The sequence below is a fragment of the Stegostoma tigrinum genome, chromosome 26 (assembly GCF_030684315.1).
Source record: "Stegostoma tigrinum isolate sSteTig4 chromosome 26, sSteTig4.hap1, whole genome shotgun sequence".
Taxonomy (NCBI): Eukaryota; Metazoa; Chordata; class Chondrichthyes; order Orectolobiformes; family Stegostomatidae; genus Stegostoma; species Stegostoma tigrinum.
In genome coordinates this window covers 42622088-42642259 of record NC_081379.1, presented here as the reverse complement: position 1 = coordinate 42642259, position 20172 = coordinate 42622088, and the positions used below count along the sequence as shown (strand labels likewise).

Genomic DNA, 20172 nt, shown 5'->3' with positions numbered 1-20172 from the left:
AATATCTGGAAAGATTCCGCTTTATCTAAATACAAATCTTTTCTTTCTTATGCTAAGAATGTACCTTCAGTGTCTGCCTGTTGTTAGAGATGAAAGGTTAAATTTCCCCTCCACAGAGATCATGTAACTGTAAAGGGTGTGTTGGGGAAATCACCATTCCTGGATATGTCCTGTCCCACCAGCAGGACAAACTCATCTGGTGGCACAGTGGTATATAGTCTGGAGGAAGTTGTCCTGGGAGTCCTCAACATTGACTCCAGACCACAGGAATTCTCATGGTATCAGCGTAAACATGGGCAAGGAAACCTCCTACTGATTACTACACACCGACCTCCCGCAGCTGATGAATCAGTACTCCTCTGTGTTGAACATTACTTGGAGGAAGCACTGAGGGTGCCAAGGGTGCTGAATATACTGTGGGTGGGGCATTTCAATGCCCACCTCCAAGAGTGGCTTGGCAGCAGCACTACAGTTTGGGCTGAATCCTGAAGGACATAGCTGCTAGAGTGGGTCTGCAAGTAGGTTGTGAGGGAACCAGTGAGAGAAAAAAACATATTTGACCTCATCCCTACCAATCTTCCAGCTGCAGATGGTTCTGTCCAAGACAGTATTGGGAAGAGTGACCATCGCACAGTCCTTGTGGAGACAAAATCCCACCTTCACATTGCAAATACCCTCCATTGTGTCGTGTGGCACTATCACCGTGCCAAACAGGACAGACTTTGAACAGATCTAGCAACCCAAGGCTGGGCATCCATGAGGCAGTGTGAGCCATCAGCAGCAGCAGAATTGTACTCCAGCACAAGTTGTAACCCCATGGCCCAGCATACCCATGCTCAGCCATTATTATCAAGCCAGGGGATCAACCCTGGTTCAATGGAGAGAGCAGGAGGGCATGTCAGGACCAGCACCATGCATACCTAAAAATGAGCTGTCAACCTGTTAAAGCAACCAAACAGGACTATTTGAATGCCAAGCAGCAAGCGATGGACGCAGCTAAGCAAATCCCACAACCAATGAATCAGATACGAGCATGCCCGATCCAGTTGTGAATGGTGCTGGACATTTAACCAAGAGTGGCACAGCGGCTCAGTGGTTAGCACTGCAGCCTCACAGCGCCAGGGACTCGGGTTTGATTCCTGCCTCGGGCGACTGTCTGTGTGGAGTTTGCACATTCTCCCCGTGTCTGCGTGGGTTTCCTCCGGGTGCTCCGGTTTCCTCCTACAGTCCAAAGATGTGCAGGCTAGGTGGATCGGTCATGCTAAATTGCTCGTAGCGTTCAGGGGTGTGTGGGTTCTAGGGGGATGGGTCTGGGTGGGATACTTCAAGGGGCTGTGTGGACTTGTTGGGCCAAAGGGCCTGTTTCCACACTGTAGGGAATCTAATCAAACTCACTGCAGGAGGAGGCTCCACCAATATCTCCATCCTTAATGATAGAAGACCCCAGGGCATCAGTGCAAAAGATGAGACTGAAGCATTTGCAGCAATCTTCAAACAGAAGTGCCAAGTGGATGATCCATCTTGGCTTCCTCCAATGGACCCCAGCATCACAGATATCAGTCTTCAACCAACTTGATTCACTCTACATGATGTCAAGAAATGGTTGGAGACACTGGAAACCGCAAAGGCGACGGACCCTGACAACATCACAGCAATAGTACTGAAGACCTGTGCTTCAGAACTTGCTGCTCCCCTAGCCAAGCTGTTCCAGTCCAGTTATAACACTGGCATCTACCTGACAATGTGGAAAACTGCCCAAGTATGCCCTTTGCATAAAAACAAGGACAAATCCAACCCTGCCACTTGCCACCCCAATAGTCTGCTGTCGATCATCAGTGAAGTGATGGAAGATGTCATCAACAGTGGTATCAACCATCACCTCCTCAGCAATAACCATCTCAGTGATGCCCAGTCTGGGTTACACTAAGTCCACTCAGCTCCTGACCTCATTACAGCTTTGGTTCAGACATGAACAAAAGAGCTGAATTCAAGAGGCGAGGCGAGAGTAACAGCACATCACATCAAGGCTGCATTCAACTGTGTTTGGTATCAAGGAGCCCTAGCAAAACTAGAATCAATGTGAAACAGGGAGCAAACGCGCCACTGGTTAGTCATACCTAGCACATTGGAAGATGCTTGTGATAGTTGGATGTCAGTCATCTCAGCTCCAGGACATCTCTGCAGGAGTTCCTCAGGGCAGTGTCCTAGGTTCAACCATCTTCAGCTGCTTCATCAATGACCTTCCCTCCATCATAAGGTCAGAAATGGGGATGTTCACTAACGATTGCACAATGTTCAGCACCATTTGCGACTCTTCAAATACTGAAGCAGCCCGTGTTCGAATGCAACAAGATCTGGATAATTTACACCCATGGGCCGATAAGTAGCAAGCAACACTTGTGCTATACAAATGCCAGGCCATGCTCATCGTCAATGAGAGACAATCTAACCCCCAAATGGGCTTCAGATCGGTATGACAGGTTGGAACAACATCGAGGGCCGAAGGGCTTGTACTGTGCTGTAATGTTCTATGTTCACCTTAGTATTCAAAGGTACTACCATCGCTGAATTTCCCCCCTATCAACATCCATCAAGCTACCATTTAATGGAAACTCAACTGGACTTCCAGAAAACACAATGGCTGTAAGTGCAGGTCAGAGACTACGAATACTGCAGAACCTCATTTCCTAACTCCCCAAAAGCTGTCCACCATCTACAAGTCAGGAGTGTGATGGAATACTCCCCACTTGCCTGGATGGGGGCAGCTCCAACAACACTCAAGAAGCTCCACACCATCCAGGACAAAGCAGCCCGCTTGATTGGCACCACATCCACAAGCATCCACTCCCTCCACCACCGACGCTCAGTAGCTGCAGCGTGTCCCATCTACAAAGATGCACTGCAGAAATTCACCAAAGATCCTTAGACAGCATCTTCCAAACCCAAGGACAAGGGCAGCAGGCTGCAGTGGCCCACCACACCTCAAGGGGGCACTGGTCAATGAATGCTGGCGCAGGCAGACGTTCGAGGTCCTACATGTGAATAATTAAAAACGAAAAGGGTTAATTGAGTTTTCTAGCAAGGCTTGAGCAAGTGAGGAGAAGTGGCTGATGGGGCTAAGCCTCTGTATTCAGAGACTAAAGGTGGACGAAAGGGTTAATCTTTCTGCTGTGGGAAGGGCTGCCCAGTGACTGAATGCAAACAGGAGAAACATGAGTGGGTGGGTGTTTTCCGAAGCTGACACTGTTCGTTTGGAACGACTTCCCTGTCAAAACCACTTCCTGCAATTAAACTGGGAGCCTTGGCCCTGGGACTGGAGTTTCACTGGAAAGAGCAAAGCAGGCCGACGGTGAAATATTAAAAAAAATCTCACGTAGTCACTGTGCGTTTGGAAAACAGGGGAGGCCGAAGGAATCTGAGATAATGGGCCGAAGGAATCTGTTTTGGATGAGAGTGTGTGGCTGTTACTCCCCCCCCCGCCCCCCCGCACAGACTAGGAAGCAGGGAATTCCAAGATTTGGTTCCTCAGTGTAGTCTGTACTCAGCGGCTTCTGAAGCTGCGGTTTCACAGGAGTTCCGCAGAATTGAGGAGGATCTGTCTCTCGCTCTCTCTCTCTCCCTCTCTGAGTATGGATGCCATCATCATTCAGGAACGCCTAGTGGAGAGGCTGTTGTCTCCCAGGAGTGGATCAGAGCAGTGCCGGCGGACACGTCTGAAGGTAAACCGAGGTTTGGAAGAACAAATAAGCCTCTCTGATGGCAGGGGGATTGACAGGACTGGACAAGAGAGGCAACTGGGAGAAAATCACTGTATCATTCAAATGACCTTTTCTCTGAGAAGCATGAGAGTTTTGGAATTGGAGATGGTTGGTGGAGGGCCGGGGGCGCTGCAGTTGCAGAATTGAGGTTGAAATCACCTCGGCTGTGATCTTTATCGAATGCTGGAGCGGGGTGGAAGGGCCGAGTGGCCGACTCTTGTACCTTGTTTGTTTATCCTTGTCAAACGAAATTTCAGTTGGCCCACACATCTGGCCTCACACTTATTCTTCTGGCCTAAAAGAAAGCAGATAAAGGTGCTCGTGCCCTAGAGCAAAGACATTGGGTAGATTGCTGCGAAGGAATGGGAGGCCAGCTCTGGAATACAGCTTTCAATTCTGGTCTCCCTGCTATAGGAAAGATGTGAAACTTGAAACGGTGCAGAAAAGATTGACAAGGATGTTGCCAGGGTTGGAGGGTTTGAGCTATAGTGAGAGGATGAATAGGCTGGGGCTATTTTGCCTGGAACATCAGAGGCTGAGGGGATGATCTTACAGAGGTTCATAAAATCCTGAGGGACATGGATAAGGCGAATAGCCAAGGTTTTTTTCCTGAGGGTCTGGGAGTCCGATACTAGTGGGCATAGGTTTAAGGTGAAAGGAAAAGATATATAAGAGGTTGAAGGGGCAACATTTTCATTGAAGAGGGTGGTGCGTGTATGGAACGAACTGCCAGAGAAAGTGGTGGAGGCTGGTACAATTACAACATTTAAAAGGCATCTGGATGGGTACATAAATAGGAAGGGTTTAGAGGAATATGGGCCAAATGCAGGCAAGTGGAACTAGATTAATTTAGGATATCTGGTCAGCATGGACGAGTTGGACCGAAGAGTCTGTTTCCTTGCTGTACAGCTCTGTGACTCTATGAATAGTTTCCTCAACGGTATCCTAGCAGAACCACTGACCAGAAACTGATCTGGACTAGCCACACAAGTACCGTGGCTACAAACGCAGGTCAGAAGCAAGGAATCCTGTGACTAGCAACTAACCTTCTGACTCCTCAAAGCCTGTCCACCATTTACAAGGCACAAGTCAGGAGTGTGATGGAGTACTCCCCACTTGCCTGGATGAGTGCAGCTTCAACAACACTGAAGAAATCTGACACTATCCAGGACAGAGCAGCCCATCTCATTGGCACCCTGCCCTTACCTTCAACATTCACTGCCTCCACTACAACCGTACAGTGTGTACTATTGATAAGATGCGCTGTAGCAACGCACTAAGGCTCATTCAACAGCACCTTCCAAACCTGCAAGCTCTGCCACCTAGGGAACAAGGGTAGCTGAGACAGAGGCGCATTGCTCCTTCACTGAGGCACTTTGAAACAAATCATTGTTCATTCACCGTTACTGGGTCAAAATCCTCGAGCAGCCTCCCAAACAGCACAATGGATGTACCTATACCATACAGGCCACAGCAGTTCCAGAAGGTGGCTCACCACCATCTTCTCAAGGAGAAATATATGCTGGCCCAGCTAGTGACACCCTCATCCTGGGGAAAAAAGTACTGAAACACTGGCCCAGAGCTTCTGTTTTCTGGATAGTCATTGAGTGGGCATAAATTGGAATACTGCCCAGGTCGTGACTTAGTGATGAGACAGGAATTACCCAGGGAGTTTAAACTTCCAATTGCTAATTACCCTGGATCCAGACACCATTGAAACAATCTAAACTCTATGTGAGAGTTGGAGATTTAGGCGGTTTTTCTGAATTATTTTACCTGAATAGTTTCTCAAGAAGTGTCAGTCTATTGAAAAAAAACACTTGTAACTCCCGCGTAATTATGCAACTGTCTCCTGTCTCCCCATCCTGAAACCCCACCTGGAATCTGGGCTTGCTTCCAACCACCCGAACAAACCTTACTGACCCCCTGAAACCTCCCCCCAACCCAAATAATTTGTCTGACCGCCCCCGTTACCTAATTTCTGTACTGTCTAAAATCTTGTAACTGAGGTATTTTTGTATCCAAGTCAGGTGTTGTAATTGGTGATGTATAAACTTTTCACTATACTCATGCCACAATAAAGGCTATTCTTTTGTATTCTATTATATTCTATTCTATCCTATCTCCCAACTACAACTCTCTGTCCTGACCCAGTTATTCCATAACTCAACTGCTCTCTGACTCAACCTGACCAAGCATCCCATTTTCTGGTCCAAGCCCCTGGCTACCACCCTTGGACACCCCAACTAAATCCCACCCCAACCCCACCCGGCTAGCATCCTCCACATAACTCAAGCCAGCTACTCCTCCTCCATCCCCGCCCTGACCTATCAAGCCCCCAAGTACTATCTGATCTTAGCCAAACCCCTGACTACACCATTAACCTAACAAACCCCAGCCCGATACAACTATTCCCTAACCTGATCAGACACAATTACCCCCAGACTACCCTGCACCATCTGATGAAACCCCTATTACCAGTCCAACTAATCTTAATCTTCTCCCCCGTCACCACCACCACCACCAGCCCGTAACCCCTGGACTATCCCTCTGTCTCCACTTGCCAACTCCCTCATTAACTCCCAGTCGTCGTGAATTCCCCTGATCCAACCTATCTCTCCACCACCAGAATACTTGCCTGACCACTTGTTCCTACTCTATCAGAGGACTACACCCCTGTCCCAACATCATTATCCAGCTGGAGCCCCTATTTAGTCTAATCCCCTCACTTGCCCATCTTAGACCCTCACCCCCAGCTGACACCCTACTCCCTCTTCCGCCTACCTTGCACCTACCTTTTTTCTGCATCTTCTCAAAGATATTTTGGATGTTTGAACTACTTACATTAGGAATATCATAGTGCTGTAAAAGGTGGGTATGGCTTCTATGAAGATCCTCTGTGCAGCTTTCTGTGAGGACCCCCGCACTCTAAGAGTGTGCCACAAGAAGATGGGCCCAAAAAATTTAAAAGATTTACAAGGATGTTACCGTGACTGGAGAGTTTGAGTTAGAAAGAGAGGCTGGATAGTTTGGGACTTTTTTCCTTGGAGCGTCGGAATCTGAGGGGTGACCTTCTAGAGGTGTATAAAATCATGAGGGAATCACGAGGGCCACAGAAAAAGTGTATAGCAAATATCTTTTTCCCCAGGGAGTGGAGTCCAAAACTAGACGGCATAGAGTTAAAGTGAGAGGGGAAAGGTTTGAAAACGACCCGAGTGGCAACTTTTTCTCACAGGTTGGTGCATGTATGCCAAAGGATGTGGCAGAGGTGAGTACAATTACAACATTTAAAAGACATTTGGACAGGTACATGGATAGAAGAGGTTTAGAGGGATATGAGCCAAACATGGGACTGGGACTAGTTCAGTTTAGGAAACAGGGTGGCATGGACAAGCTGGGCTAAAGGGTCTGTTTTCATGCTGTATGACTCCAAGACTCTAAATAACTATCTACACAATTCCATGTCTGATCTCAGTTAGAAGTAGGGATTCCAACCATATTGGAAGATTCGAGCCATTGGTTGAGTACAGTACTGTTGTTCATGTTTGAATCTCATATGGGGAGATGATGACCTAGTTGTATTTTTGATGGAATGAGACCCAGGTAACATTCTGGGGACCTGGATTCAAATCCTGCTATGGCAGATGGTGGAATTTGGATTCAATAACTGTCTGGAATTAAGAATCCAATGATGACCTTTCCCTATAGGAAAGGAAACTGTCATCCTTATTTGGTCTGGCCTCCAGACCCACAGCAATGTGATTGACTCTTAGCTTCCCGTTTGGGCAACTAGGGATGGGCAATAAATGCTGCTCTCATCCTGTGAACAAATAAAGGTAAAACAAATCTCTACACTGTCCTCTCTCCTTCCCGTGTCTGTTCTTCCCTATCCATGACACACAACTGAGCAATTGCAGATCCTACAGACTGCTGTTGAAATTACATTGTATAGTCTGACATGGCAGATTCTCTTCCATCTGTCTATGTTACAGATGTAAGAATAATGGATATATGAATATGAGTGAGATTCATTTGCAGCAACCTTTGAAAATTTAATCATTCCTTTTATCTTTCTGGAAACGAGCAGTTTTCTGGAAAGTGATTATGCTTCAAGAATTGATGGGCTGGTAGCTTGGTTATAATAACATAGGATGTTGAAATTGCTGTTGATATTCTGTGCTCCTGTACAACCTCACCTTTCTTCACTCCACCATTGCTGGTCTTGTCCTTAGCTCTGTAATTCCCTCCCTAAACCTTTACACTTCTTCATCTGACTTCCTTTGAACACTCCTTGGATCTTACTACTGTAGGAAGGATATTATCAAATTGGGGAGGGTTCAGAAAAGATTTACCAGAAATGGAGAGTTTGAGCTCTGAAAATAGGCTGGGACTTTTTTTGTTGGAGCATCATAGGTTGATGGGTATCCTTATAGATGTTTATAAAATAATTAAGGGTATAGATAAGGTGAATAGCAAGAGTCTTCTGCTCAGGGTGGGGAGTTCAAAACTAGGGGGCATACTTGTCAAATGAGGGGAGAAAGTTTTAAAAAAGTACATGAGGGGCAACTATTTTTTACAGAGTAGAGCATGGGTGGAATGAGCTGCCAGATAAAGAGGAAGATGCAGGCACAGTTACAGCACCTAACAGACATTTGAATAAGTACATGGGTAGGGCAGGCTTGGAGGTATGTGGGCCAAGCGCAGGCAGGTGGGACTAGTTTAGTTTGGGTACATGGTCTCTGTGGACTACTGGACAGAAGGATCTGTTTCTATGCTCTATGACTCTACCTCTCTGATCAGTCAACTGCCCCAACATGTCCTTATGTAGCTTATTGTCAATTTGTATATAATAACACTTCCAAGAAGAACTGGAGACATTTCACTTCATTCTATAAATGCAAGTTTCTTTTGTGATATTTTAAGAAAGGGTAGAGCAGAATATGTCCAAGTAAACTGAAAGGAAACTCAAGCTCTATGCTTCCCGAATATGGGTGGACATTTCTAGGGTGAACTGGGTCAGAGATACTTGGGTACAAATCCTGCCTGGATTATTTGCAGCTTTTCGCCCATCTGAAGTATGTGGCTAAATGATAAACATGAAATTCTGAACTGGTTTGCCTCATCCGAAGTAAGTGTAGAGACGTTTTCCACAGCTTATAGTTTTTGAAGGAAGTTGCTTGGATTTTGAAAGCTGTGTTTGCATGGGCAGTAGAAGGAGATTCAATAACTTCCAAAAGGGAATTGAACGCTTATTTGAAAAGGAGAAATCCATAGACTATTGGGAACAGAGGATTGTGAGTGATTGGATAATTCTTGCAAAGTCTGGCCAAGCACGATAAACTAAACAGCCTGTGAATGCTCCATGGATCCATGACACCATCCCCAATTACCGTGGCTATAATTTGAAAAGGGTCACCCACATAAAGAGGGGAGGGTTGTTTCTGTTTCCTAGTGTCCCATTGTTTGTTGGAAGGGCGTGGGCAAATGATATATTGCGTATTTCAGAAAAAATGGTTTAAAAGATTCAGCCTCTCAGTACGGATCATGGGGATGTACTTTTTTTAAACAAACCAAGGGTAAGATAGTGAAAGAGCTAGTGGGAATTTTCTATTTATGTTGCATTTTATCTTCCAAATACATCTCAGTTAAGACTCATGCTACAAATTACTGTATTAAGTAGTGACTTTTCTTTGAATATAGATAAATATAGCTACCATTTTGCTCACAGCAAGATCCGAGAAGCAGAATGATATCAAATACAATAGGGCCTAGAGTGCAGAACAGTGTAGTTCAAATTAATTGGCTAATGTCAGTGTTTGCGCTACGGGTGGGTCTTCTCAAATCTTCTAGCTGTATCCAGCACAGCCTTCAATTTCCCATCCTTCTCTCTCTACTGTATAAGCATTTCCTTAATGGCAGCTTATGCTATTTGTCTGAAATACTCCATGAGAGCAAAAGTTTCACCCTGCGGTACATCTACTTCCTTAGGAGGCTAAAGAAATTCGGCATGCCTGTAAAGTCTCTTACAAATTTTTATAGGTGTACCATAGAAAGCATCCTATCTGGATACATTACAGCATGGTTTGGCAACTGCACTTCCCAGGACCAAAAGAAACAACAGAGAGTGATGAACACAGCTCAGTCCATCGAGCAAGCCAGTCTCCCATCCAGTGGCCCTATCTATACTTCCCACTGCATCAGGAGAACAACCAGCATAAACAACCCTCCCACCCTGGTTATAATCTTTTCCACCTTCTGTTGGGCAGATGATATGAAAGTTTGTATAAATGTACAAACAGATTTGAGAACAGCTTCTTCCCCGCTGTGATTAGAGTTTTGAATGGATCTCTTTAATGTTGATGTTGATTTCTCTCTGCACCTTCTTGGTAGTTATCATTATTGAATCGTGCGCTCTGTTCTGTTACCCTGATGCATGTGTATAGTACAATCTGCCTGTAAAGCACGTAAGACAGCTCTTCTCACTGTACTTCAGTATACATGACATTAATAAAACAAAATGCTGCAGGTAAAGAAGTTTCTCCTAAATTCCTGACAGGATTTATTTACAGCTGTGTTATATATGTCTGAAATTCCCCACAAAAACTGAAGCATTTTTCTTCTTTGCTTTATCAAACAGCTTCATAGGTCTACCAGGACACCCCTTGATCTTCGCTTTTTTTGAGAAAATAGCCCAGCATGTTCATTTGTTCATGTTAGTTAGTTCTGGTATCAAGTAAACCTATTGTGGGGAATGTTTCTGGGTGTTCACACTCATGCTAATTGTAACCTGTCCAACATACCTGGAACTAAGATTCCCTGACTTGTTCATCCAAATGGCGAGGATCTGTGTGCATCAAGAATTGTGTTTCTCTTATGTTAGCTTGCACACCTAGGTTTGACTGGGACCACTACAGTCTATTAAATAATGCAACTGATTATTTACTTAATCTGGTGTCAAGACAATTGGCTTTGATTCATGATAAATTGCTAGCTTGGGGTTCGCTACAACTATGTATGTTGTACAGTCCCAACTTTGCTCTGGTTCACATCAAGAGAATGCAGTTAAGGTCAGAACCCAAGACCTTGTCAAGGATAGACTCACTCCGCATCTAATGGACTGAGATTAGTTAGTTTCGTGTTTAAATTAGGCATGGATCTCTCTTTGATGCCAACAGTCGGGTTCAGTACAGAACAATTTGTGGCATTATTGATGGCTCTAAACTGAAGCCCTATCTGCTGATTCAGGTGTTTCAGGCAAATATAATGGTGCTAGGTAAAAGAGAGCTAGTAGAACTCCAAGTGCCTCTGGCCACTCTTGTCTCAAGCAGCATCACCATAAAGCAGACCAGCCATTTTTCATCTCCTTGCTGCTTGTCGGTGTTAGCTGGGTGTAAAATTGATGCCCCATTGGCCTGCATAACCATAGTCATTGTGCTAATGTAACTCATGACAAAGAACAAAGAAAATTACAGCACAGGAACAGGCCCTTTGGCCCTCCAAGCCTGTGCCGATCGAGATCCTCTGTCTAAACCTGTCATCTATTTTCTAAGGGTCTGTATCCCTTTGCTCCCTGCCCATCCATATACCTTTCCAGATATTTCTTAAAAGACGCTAACGTGTCTGTGTCTACCACCTCCGCTGGCAACGCGTTCCAGGCACCCACCACCCTCTGCGTAAAGAACTTTTCACGCATATCTCCCTTAAACTTTCCTCCTCTCACTTTGAACTCATGACCCACAGTAATCGAGTCCCCCACTCTGGGAAAAAGCTTCTTGCTTTCCACCCTGTCTATACCCCTCATGATTTTGTAGACCTCAATCTGGTCCCCCCTCAATCTCAGTCTTTCTGATGAAAATAATCCTAATCTACTCAACCTCTCTTCATAGCTAGCACCCTCCATACCAGGCAACATCCTGGTGAACCTCCTCTGCACCCTCTCCAAAGCATCCACATCCTTTTGGTAATGTGGCGACCAGAACTGTACACAATACTCCAAATGTGGCTGAACCAAAGTCTTATACAACTGCAACATGACCATGACCTGACAACTCTTGTACTCAATACCCCATCCAATGAAGGAAAGCGTGCCATATGCCTTCTTGACCACCCTATTGACCTGCGTTGCCACCTTCAGGGAACAATGGACCTGAACACCCAGATCTCGCTGTTCATCAATTTTCCCCAGGACTTTTCCATTTACTGTATAGTTCGCCCTTGAATTAAATCTTCACACATAACATATGAAATGCTCTGGAACTTTCTCTATCTGTGTACAAAATGTTTTTTTTCCACTATCTTGGTTCATTATCACAGTAACAAAGGAACTGGTGGTAGGAAGTGAGCTTGTGGTTATTCCACGAATTTTACGCACTACAATTGTTTGGCAGCTGGATAGATCTGATTGGCTTGCATGCCTTGTTTCTCCTAGTTGTTGTGCTTTGGTAATTGTTACTGGAGTTAGAACCTCCAGTTTACATCAAAACAGTATTCAATCATGTTTGTTCTTGAGAATTAAGCACTATGTATGCTTGTAAGCCTGCATTTTACTTCAAACTGGCTTCCATCTGTCCTGCAGCCTTTCTCATTGCCCGAGGAACTCAGCTAGCCCTGTGTCTTCCCTGCAGTCCAACAAATACTTTTTCTCTTCAGGTGCTTGTTCAATTCTCTGGAAAGCCACAAGTGAATCTGTCATTGATCACACTGTCAGGCACTACATTCCAGGTCCTTAACACAAGAATGTTTTTCCCTCTGTTTCTTTAGTCAATCACCTCAAGTTGGTTACTCAACATTTTTGCCAAAGGGATGACTTTCCGCCTACCTACCTCTCGACTCTTCATTTTGAACATATCCATCAAAACTTCTCTTAACCATCTCAACTCTCAGGAGAAAAAGCTCAGCTTCTCCAATCTATCTTCATAGCTGAAAATGCTGGAATCATTCTTTTATACATCCTTTCTAAAGTCCTTCTAGTCACCCTTTATGTCTAAGGTGATATTGGTCACATTTTTTTGTTTAATAAATGGCTTACTCTTTGGGTTAAAAGTAAACTGGCAGACTCTTGTGAATGTGATCAGTAATTGATACCCATAGTGTAAAACAATGTTGGGTGTTTCAGGCCAGGTTTCACTCTGCAAATTGATGAGTCAGTGCAGGGAGTAGTCAGCAAGTAGGTGCTCCACTTTCCACATTATTGTCCCACATTGCTGTGGCCAACAAAATTAAAAATGCAGCTATTTCTTTTGTGACACTCAAACGAGGAGCATATGATGCAAATTATAGTTAACTCCAGGTGAGTAGTGAGGCAATCTGGATCTTCCTCTTGTTCCTGTTCTGTATCAGCTCGTTGAGGTTTACTAATGTCTAACGGTTTCTTTTGTTTCAGGATGTGGAAAAGGAATATGTGGGATTTGCTACACTACCCAATCAAGTCCACCGCAAATCAGTAAAGAAAGGTTTTGACTTTACGTTAATGGTAGCAGGTAAGAATGCTCCTTGCTCACATTTCTGTAAACTGGTAGAATCAAGTAATGATAATAATGCAGTATGGCGACATCAGTTCATGTTAAAGGTTTGACCAGCATGTTAGTTCAACTCAGCCCCGGGCATGAAGAGTAAAGAAATAGCAAAAAGATGCCTTAGCTTTTATATAGAACCTGAAAAACAAGCATGATACGAATATAGTAGAAAATTGCTGATGATGTGATGTGGCTTTTGAAATACTTCAAGCATGCTCCCTAGAAACTGTTGCTTTTGCCTCTATTAATGCTGGAAGATTACTGGAGTGTGATGTTAGGGAAGTAATTCACATGATCTGAATGTGAGTTTAAGTTGCCTTTGAAATTTAATCTTGGGAAGTAGGCATCACTTGCAAACCAGGCATCTATTTGCCATTCTCAGATGCCTGTGAGAAGGTGATGATGATCTTTCTTCTTGAATAACTGCACTCTGTGTGGAAAAAGTATGCAAAAAGTTCTCTGTGTAGGGAGTTCCACAGTTCTGGTCCAGTGATGAATAAATGGTAATGCATATTAGGATGCTGTGGGCCTTGGAAGGGAACTTGGAGGTGATGTGTTCACATGGACCAACTGCCTTCGTCTTTTCTAGTGAGAGCAGTTTTAGGTTGCTTTGTTGAAATAACTTGAGTTAATTGCTCACGTGCATCATTCAGACTGCAAATTTCCATCATGGCCTGTCATTGCTAAAGGAGAAGGCATTCAAAGGATCTATTAATTGATCGCTCAGTTGGTAAATTCAACAACAGGCAAGGTCTTGATTTATAGATCCACAAAAATCCAGGTTTTAGAACTTGGCTTATGCTGAATCAACTGACTTCATCCGGGATATTAGTCGAAACTATGCAACAAGTAGTATTTTCTGGCACCAACAACAGAAAATGCTGGGGAACTCAGCAAGTGTGTCAGCATCTGTGGACAGACAAAAACAAGAGTTAATCTCATATAACTCGTCTTAACTATGCTGCCAGACCTGCTGAGTTTCCTCAGCATTTTCTCTTTTTATTTAAGATTGCTAGCAACAGCAGCATTTTGCTTTGAGTTTTTTTTCAGCACCACAGTGTTAGGGAGTGGGAACAGTTCGGCCTTCTCCTCTGGGTTGTCACCCCATCATGCTTGTGGCGAGTGTGTGATGACAGATATCCTGAGAACTTTTCTCAGTGTGAAGACAGCTTGCAGTTATGAGGGTGTGCTGAGCTGTCAGAGAGCTCGCCTTTCAGATAAAGTGTTAAACTCAGGTTTCTGCGAAAGAAGGAGGACAAAGGAGTTGAAGTCACTGTCCTGACCAACATTTATTTCCCAAACAGCAGTACTGAAACAGACAATTTGATGATTTACTACACTGCAGTTTGTGACGTCTTGCTACTCATACATTTTTTGATAAATTTATAGCGGTACCTTTAAAATTACCAGACTGGTTAGTGGTTGGGTTATCCTCAGGTCAACAAACGTGCTTAATAAATACAGATTTGATTTTTCTTTCGTGGAGACTGTCTGAGGAATGAACTGCCAGAGGAAGTGGTTCGGGTTAGTACAATTACAAAATTTAAAAGACATCTGGATGGGTATGTGAATAGGAGTGTCGAGAGAGATCTGGGTCAAATGTTGGCAAATAAAACCAGATTCGCTTAGGATATCTAGTCGGCATGGAGAGTTGGACATCCATCCTGTACATCTCAAGGACTCTATTTGAGGTATATAATTTCTGCCAATTTATCAAGAATGTCGGTTGATAAGCTGATAGTTAAAACAAATTAGAAAAGAAAGGATGCCATCAGATCGTTTTCCAACATGATTGGGTGTTTTCAGGAAGAAGATTGGTGTGAGGCTTGGAAAAGGAACATAGCTGATATTGCTAACCATCTCAGAAAGATAGGAATACGTGAACCTTTCAAGATTAAGAGTGTTTGAAAGTATGGCTATTCTGTGTCACCACTTCTTTCAAATTTGGTGTATTTTAAAACATTAAGTGCTGAAAATGAACCAATAGCTTGTTAATATCAGGTGGTAAAAGTCAATTGAATCACTTTATGGGCTTCTCTCAGTCAACTGCTTTATGTTCATTAGATCAGTAGAGCATTTCAAGAAGCAGCATGAGTACTCATTCCCTGCCTAATCCTTGGGAGATCTGCTGACATTCTACCATCAGACTTCCATATAATTTCAGGACCAGAATGCTTTGAGCCAGAATACTCATGAGACTCAATTATGTTCACATAACGCATTTTTTGGTGACCCTAAAAATAAGGATAGTGGTGTGAAATTTAAACTTGGATGTGTTATGAACCAGATCAAAATCCCACAAAAATATTTTAAGATGATAGCCTAGACCCTAATCTTTTCTTATTTTAATGGCAAGTGCCAGGCATTGTGTTCCAGGTGCAATTTCATTGATCAAACCACCAGATTTGCAGCAAAACACATTTTATTCATACACTATAAATAAATAACAACAAACGAAAGAAGAAATTGAAATAATTAGCTCTGTTGAAAAACTTATCAGAAGACTACATTGTTTAACCACTAAACAGTAACTGTTCCAATGTAGTAACAGCCCATAACCAGACCCTTAGCAAAGGCAAATTCAGTAAAACAGATTGTCTCACATGCAGTTTTAGCAGCAGGAGGAGAAACCCCAGCTTTTTGCTATGACAGAGAGAGGGAAAACAACTTCCACAACCAGTTTCAAGACCTCAGCAGCTACAACTGATAAACTTAAACTAAACGTCCTGGGTCTGTGGGAGCTTGCCCCACCCATTCAGGCTGCTCTTATTCTTCCAACTTTAAAATAAAGCCGCACAAACTATTTACTTTATGAGCTTTCATGAGAGAGCTCTGTGTTAAAACCTCTGTTCAAAAGAAGTCAGGACAAAATGCATCTCTCAAGGCCATAGTATTGTCACAGGTGGAAAGACCGAGCAGGTGATCTTCCAAATGTTGCTGGTTTTATGCACTGCCAGAATTTAAGTTCCATTGACTTCATTCTCACATTTTTATTGAGTAGTGCTGTTGGTGATTGTTGAATTCATTGAGTTCCTGTCTTTTAAAATTTCTATATATTACAACATGGAGAGAGATTTTACAAACAATACTGTCCTTTATAGAAAGTCTGGAGGTCCACGCAATAAGGTGAAATCCATAAATCTTATATGGACTGTAACCTATTGCTTTTATTTCAGGTTGTTTAATTTGAATTGCTAAATCATTCAATTTTGTATGAAAAGAAAGCTTCTGGAACTGTTTCATTATAGCCACTTATTTTAAATTTCTGGCTTATTTGCATTTTTAAAAATAATCCAAATTACATCCATTTCCAATGACAAATCTGAATTGAAATTTGTAAATGATAATTTCCCTCTTGAGTACTGCCTGTCTGAAAGAACAACTCAACAACTGTAATCCCATTCTCCTGCTTTTCAGTTCACCCCAATATTGTTTTTCACATATTTACCCAGTTCCCTTTTGCAAGTTATTATTGAATCTGCTTCCATTATGCTTTAAAGTAAATTATTCTGGAACGTGCCAATTCACTGTATAGTTTCTTGTCACCATCTCATTTTTATTTACTGTGTGTAAATTACCTTAAATCTGTGACCTCTAGTTTTGGACCTTTGTACAACTGGAATTTTTAATTTCTTTATTTGTTGTATCAAAACCCTTCATAATTTTGAACATTCGTTTGACCTTTTCTGCTCTAAATATAACGAAATAAAATGAGATTTAGTCAGCCTGCTGGGATCTCACCGAGTGCTTGGTGAACTGGTGGGAGACTCTCTTGAATCCTATGGGAGAGGCCCACAGATGTTAAGTGCCTTTGCAAGTTGCTACAGGAAAGATTTGTTAAACTTGAAAGGCCGCAAAAGAGATTTAAAAGGATTTTGCCAGGGTCGGAGAGTTTGATTTTAGACAAGAGGTTAGATAGGCTGGAGATATTTTCTCTGGAATGTCGGAGATTGAGGGGCGACTTTATAGGGGTTTATAAAATCATGAGGGGCATGGATAGGTTGAATAGCCAAGGTTATTTCTTTCCCATGGTATGGAGTCTAAAACTAGGGAGCTTGAGTTTAAGGTGAGAGGGGAAAGATATAAAAGGGATCTAAGAGGAAATTTTTCATGCAGAGGGTGGTGCATGTATGGAAGGAGCTGCTAGAGGAAGTGGTGGAGGCTGGTACGATTGCAACATTTAACAGGCATCTTGATGGGTACTTGAATGGGAAGGGTTTAAAGGAATACAGGCCAAATGCTGGCAAATGGGACTAGATGATTCGAGGATACCTGTTTGGCATGGTTGAATTGGACTAAATGGTCTATTTCCATGCTGTACAACTCTATGACTGTATGAGCATTGGGCATTCCCTGGGACTGAGGACCCTGCCAGCAGAAGTCCTGCCCACTCGGCGTTGTTGTCTAGAAGGCAGGAACTATTCATTGTCACCAGTGCCACTGAGAGCGCTGGCAGCTATTGAATGAAGCAGAGGTCCACACTGCCAATGGATCCCCAAACCAAACTGTGGGATAGGAATCGGGTACAAGGAATGGTACGGCAGTTTAGGACTTGGCTTTCAGTGACCACTCCTTCAGCAGCAGAGCCCTCAAATGTGCACAGGTCCTGATCCTGCCTCTCTCATCCCCTCCGCTACCCCCCTCCCCCCAACCTCTGTTGTGTTCCACACCTTGCAACCCCATCCTGCCCTCATTCAACTGCAGCCTGGTTTCCACTGTGATTCTGGGCCTCTGGTCAGTACAATGCTGGCAGTAGGAGTGAAGTGAACCACTGGGGACCTCAATCACCAGGAATCGCTGACAGTGATCAGTTCGGTGCCTGAAGGACACTTAATTCCCATTGAGGCTCCCCCACAGGTTCTCTGAAACCTGGATGCAATTCCCATTAGCCCAAATGAATTGGCTTCCCTTCATTCTTCTTAAAAAAAAATCATGAAATACTTGACTGCATTCATTTTGTTCACCATGTCACAAAACAAAATGTTTTAGGTAGGTAACCTATAGTATTGAAATAGTAAATCTGAGTGGAACATTGACAAATTGGTGTGAGTGGAATTAGCCATTTTTCTGATTATGAGGTATATTCGAAGGAATTAGTTGCTGCTTGATGCGTATTTTATATTCATGACTACTCTCTCCACAGGAGAGTCTGGGCTGGGAAAGTCCACTTTGGTCAAGAGCCTCTTCCTTACTGACCTTTACAAAGACAGAAAACTTCTCAATGCCGAAGGTAAAATCAAAGATGTTTTAATTTGATACTATAATCAACATTGTGCTGACAAGGACGGAGGTAAAAGTGTTGACATTTTGCACTAATAATGAAACGCTTCAATTTTCTGTTTGGAAACCTCATCTTTATCCTCAAAGGAGGATGTGAAGTTGCAGAAACTTCCACCTTGCACACCTGTATTGCCATTATTAATGCCATCCTTAATGGGGTATGACTCGGTTATAGGAACAATAGCTGCCCATTTGAATAACTGCTTTGCTTTCACTAACACTACATCCTCTCAGGGTTTTAATCAAGTTTCTTGCTTTCGGAGACTTCACTGGAAACCCAGCCTGGAGCTCTAAGGTGGCCCCTACTTTTGTAAGGTAGGAGGCCAATGCACTCTGTTTTATCCAAAACAATGGCCATCACTATTAAATAGTCACTGCGAAATCAACAAGGAAATTTGGAAGAAATATCATTGTCCAGTGAGTGGTGAAACTTACTACCACAGGATGTAGTTGAGCTGAATATCATCACTGTTTATCCAGTGGTATGTGAGGAAGAAGGCAAAAGCAGCTTATGCTGATTGGATCATAAAATGTTCACAGCCCAGAGTAAAACTATTCAGCCTTACAAGCCAGTGCCAGCTCTCTGTTCTCAGCTAATCCCCTTTTTCAGTCCTTTCTCTAATTTCGTTCTGGGAAAGCAATACCATTCTCATTGCTCATGAGTGAGTCTGCCTCCCCTACACCTTAGGGCAGTGCTTTCCTGATTTGAACCGCTCTCTGTGTAAAAGCAGTTTTCCTCATTGCTCATATTGCCATTAAGTCATTGATCACTGATTTTTTTACCAATCAAAACACACTCTTCCTGTCTGGTTTACCTAGACACCTTGTGACTCTGAACACCTCTGTCATGACTCCCTTTAACCTTCACTTCTTGAGGAGTATATCATCAATTACCCTCAACTGAAATGTCTCATCCCATTGCCATATACCCAAGTAAGATGAAGAAGACTGGAAAGAGGTTTGTGTTGAGAAGAAGCACCAGCCTGGCATGGTTGGGCTGAATGGCTTGGTTCTATGGAAACAACACCACCTATACAACAATGCAAAATACTGTGGATGCTAGAACTCTGGAATAAACGTTCAACAGACCAGACAAGATCTGTAATAAATGAAACATTTAAAATTATTTGATAACAACAATTCATCGTAAGTGAATGATGCTAAGGATGAATGGCATTTAAACAAGTACCGACAATTCTTCTTCCATATTGATGAACCACAGAGATCTTGGCCGGATTTTTAGTGATGTTAGCTATGTTATAAACTATTTTATATCTCTTCTGGATTCATTCTTTGTTTCTGTCCTTTTTTTTCATTATTGACTCAGTTTGCCTCACATCATCATCATTTTTGTCACTTAATCATGCCTCCATTCTATCAGATACTTTTGCATCTTTTCCTCTTTCCCCCATTTTTCCTCACTAAATACTTCCTTAATAACAGCACACCTCTATCATCTTCCAGTTCTGATAACATGCCATTGACCAGAGTTGAATCTAATGTTTCCTCGCATTAGAAGGCAGAGTATCACACACACACTCACTTTTGTTAGCAGTGTTTTTGTAATGTCTATCCAGCATTTTTTGAGATATTTACATGCATCCAAGTGTCAACAGCAA

The 20172-nt window shown here is 43.1% G+C and overlaps 1 protein-coding gene across 8 annotated transcripts in view; it reads left to right on the top strand.

The window, feature by feature from the left end:
• septin5a (septin 5a) overlaps positions 1-20172 on the top strand; it is a 218666-nt gene that overhangs the window by 182349 nt on the left and 16145 nt on the right. For 7 of the 8 annotated variants that reach the window (XM_048556126.2, XM_048556130.2, XM_048556131.2 and 4 more), the window contains 2 exons: positions 13141-13237; positions 18417-18503. In XM_048556126.2, coding sequence (XP_048412083.2) covers positions 13141-13237; positions 18417-18503 — 184 coding nt within the window. Of the gene's footprint in view, positions 1-3520; positions 3720-13140; positions 13238-18416; positions 18504-20172 lie in introns of those variants that run through there. The other variant, XM_048556127.2, reaches the window with a different exon arrangement.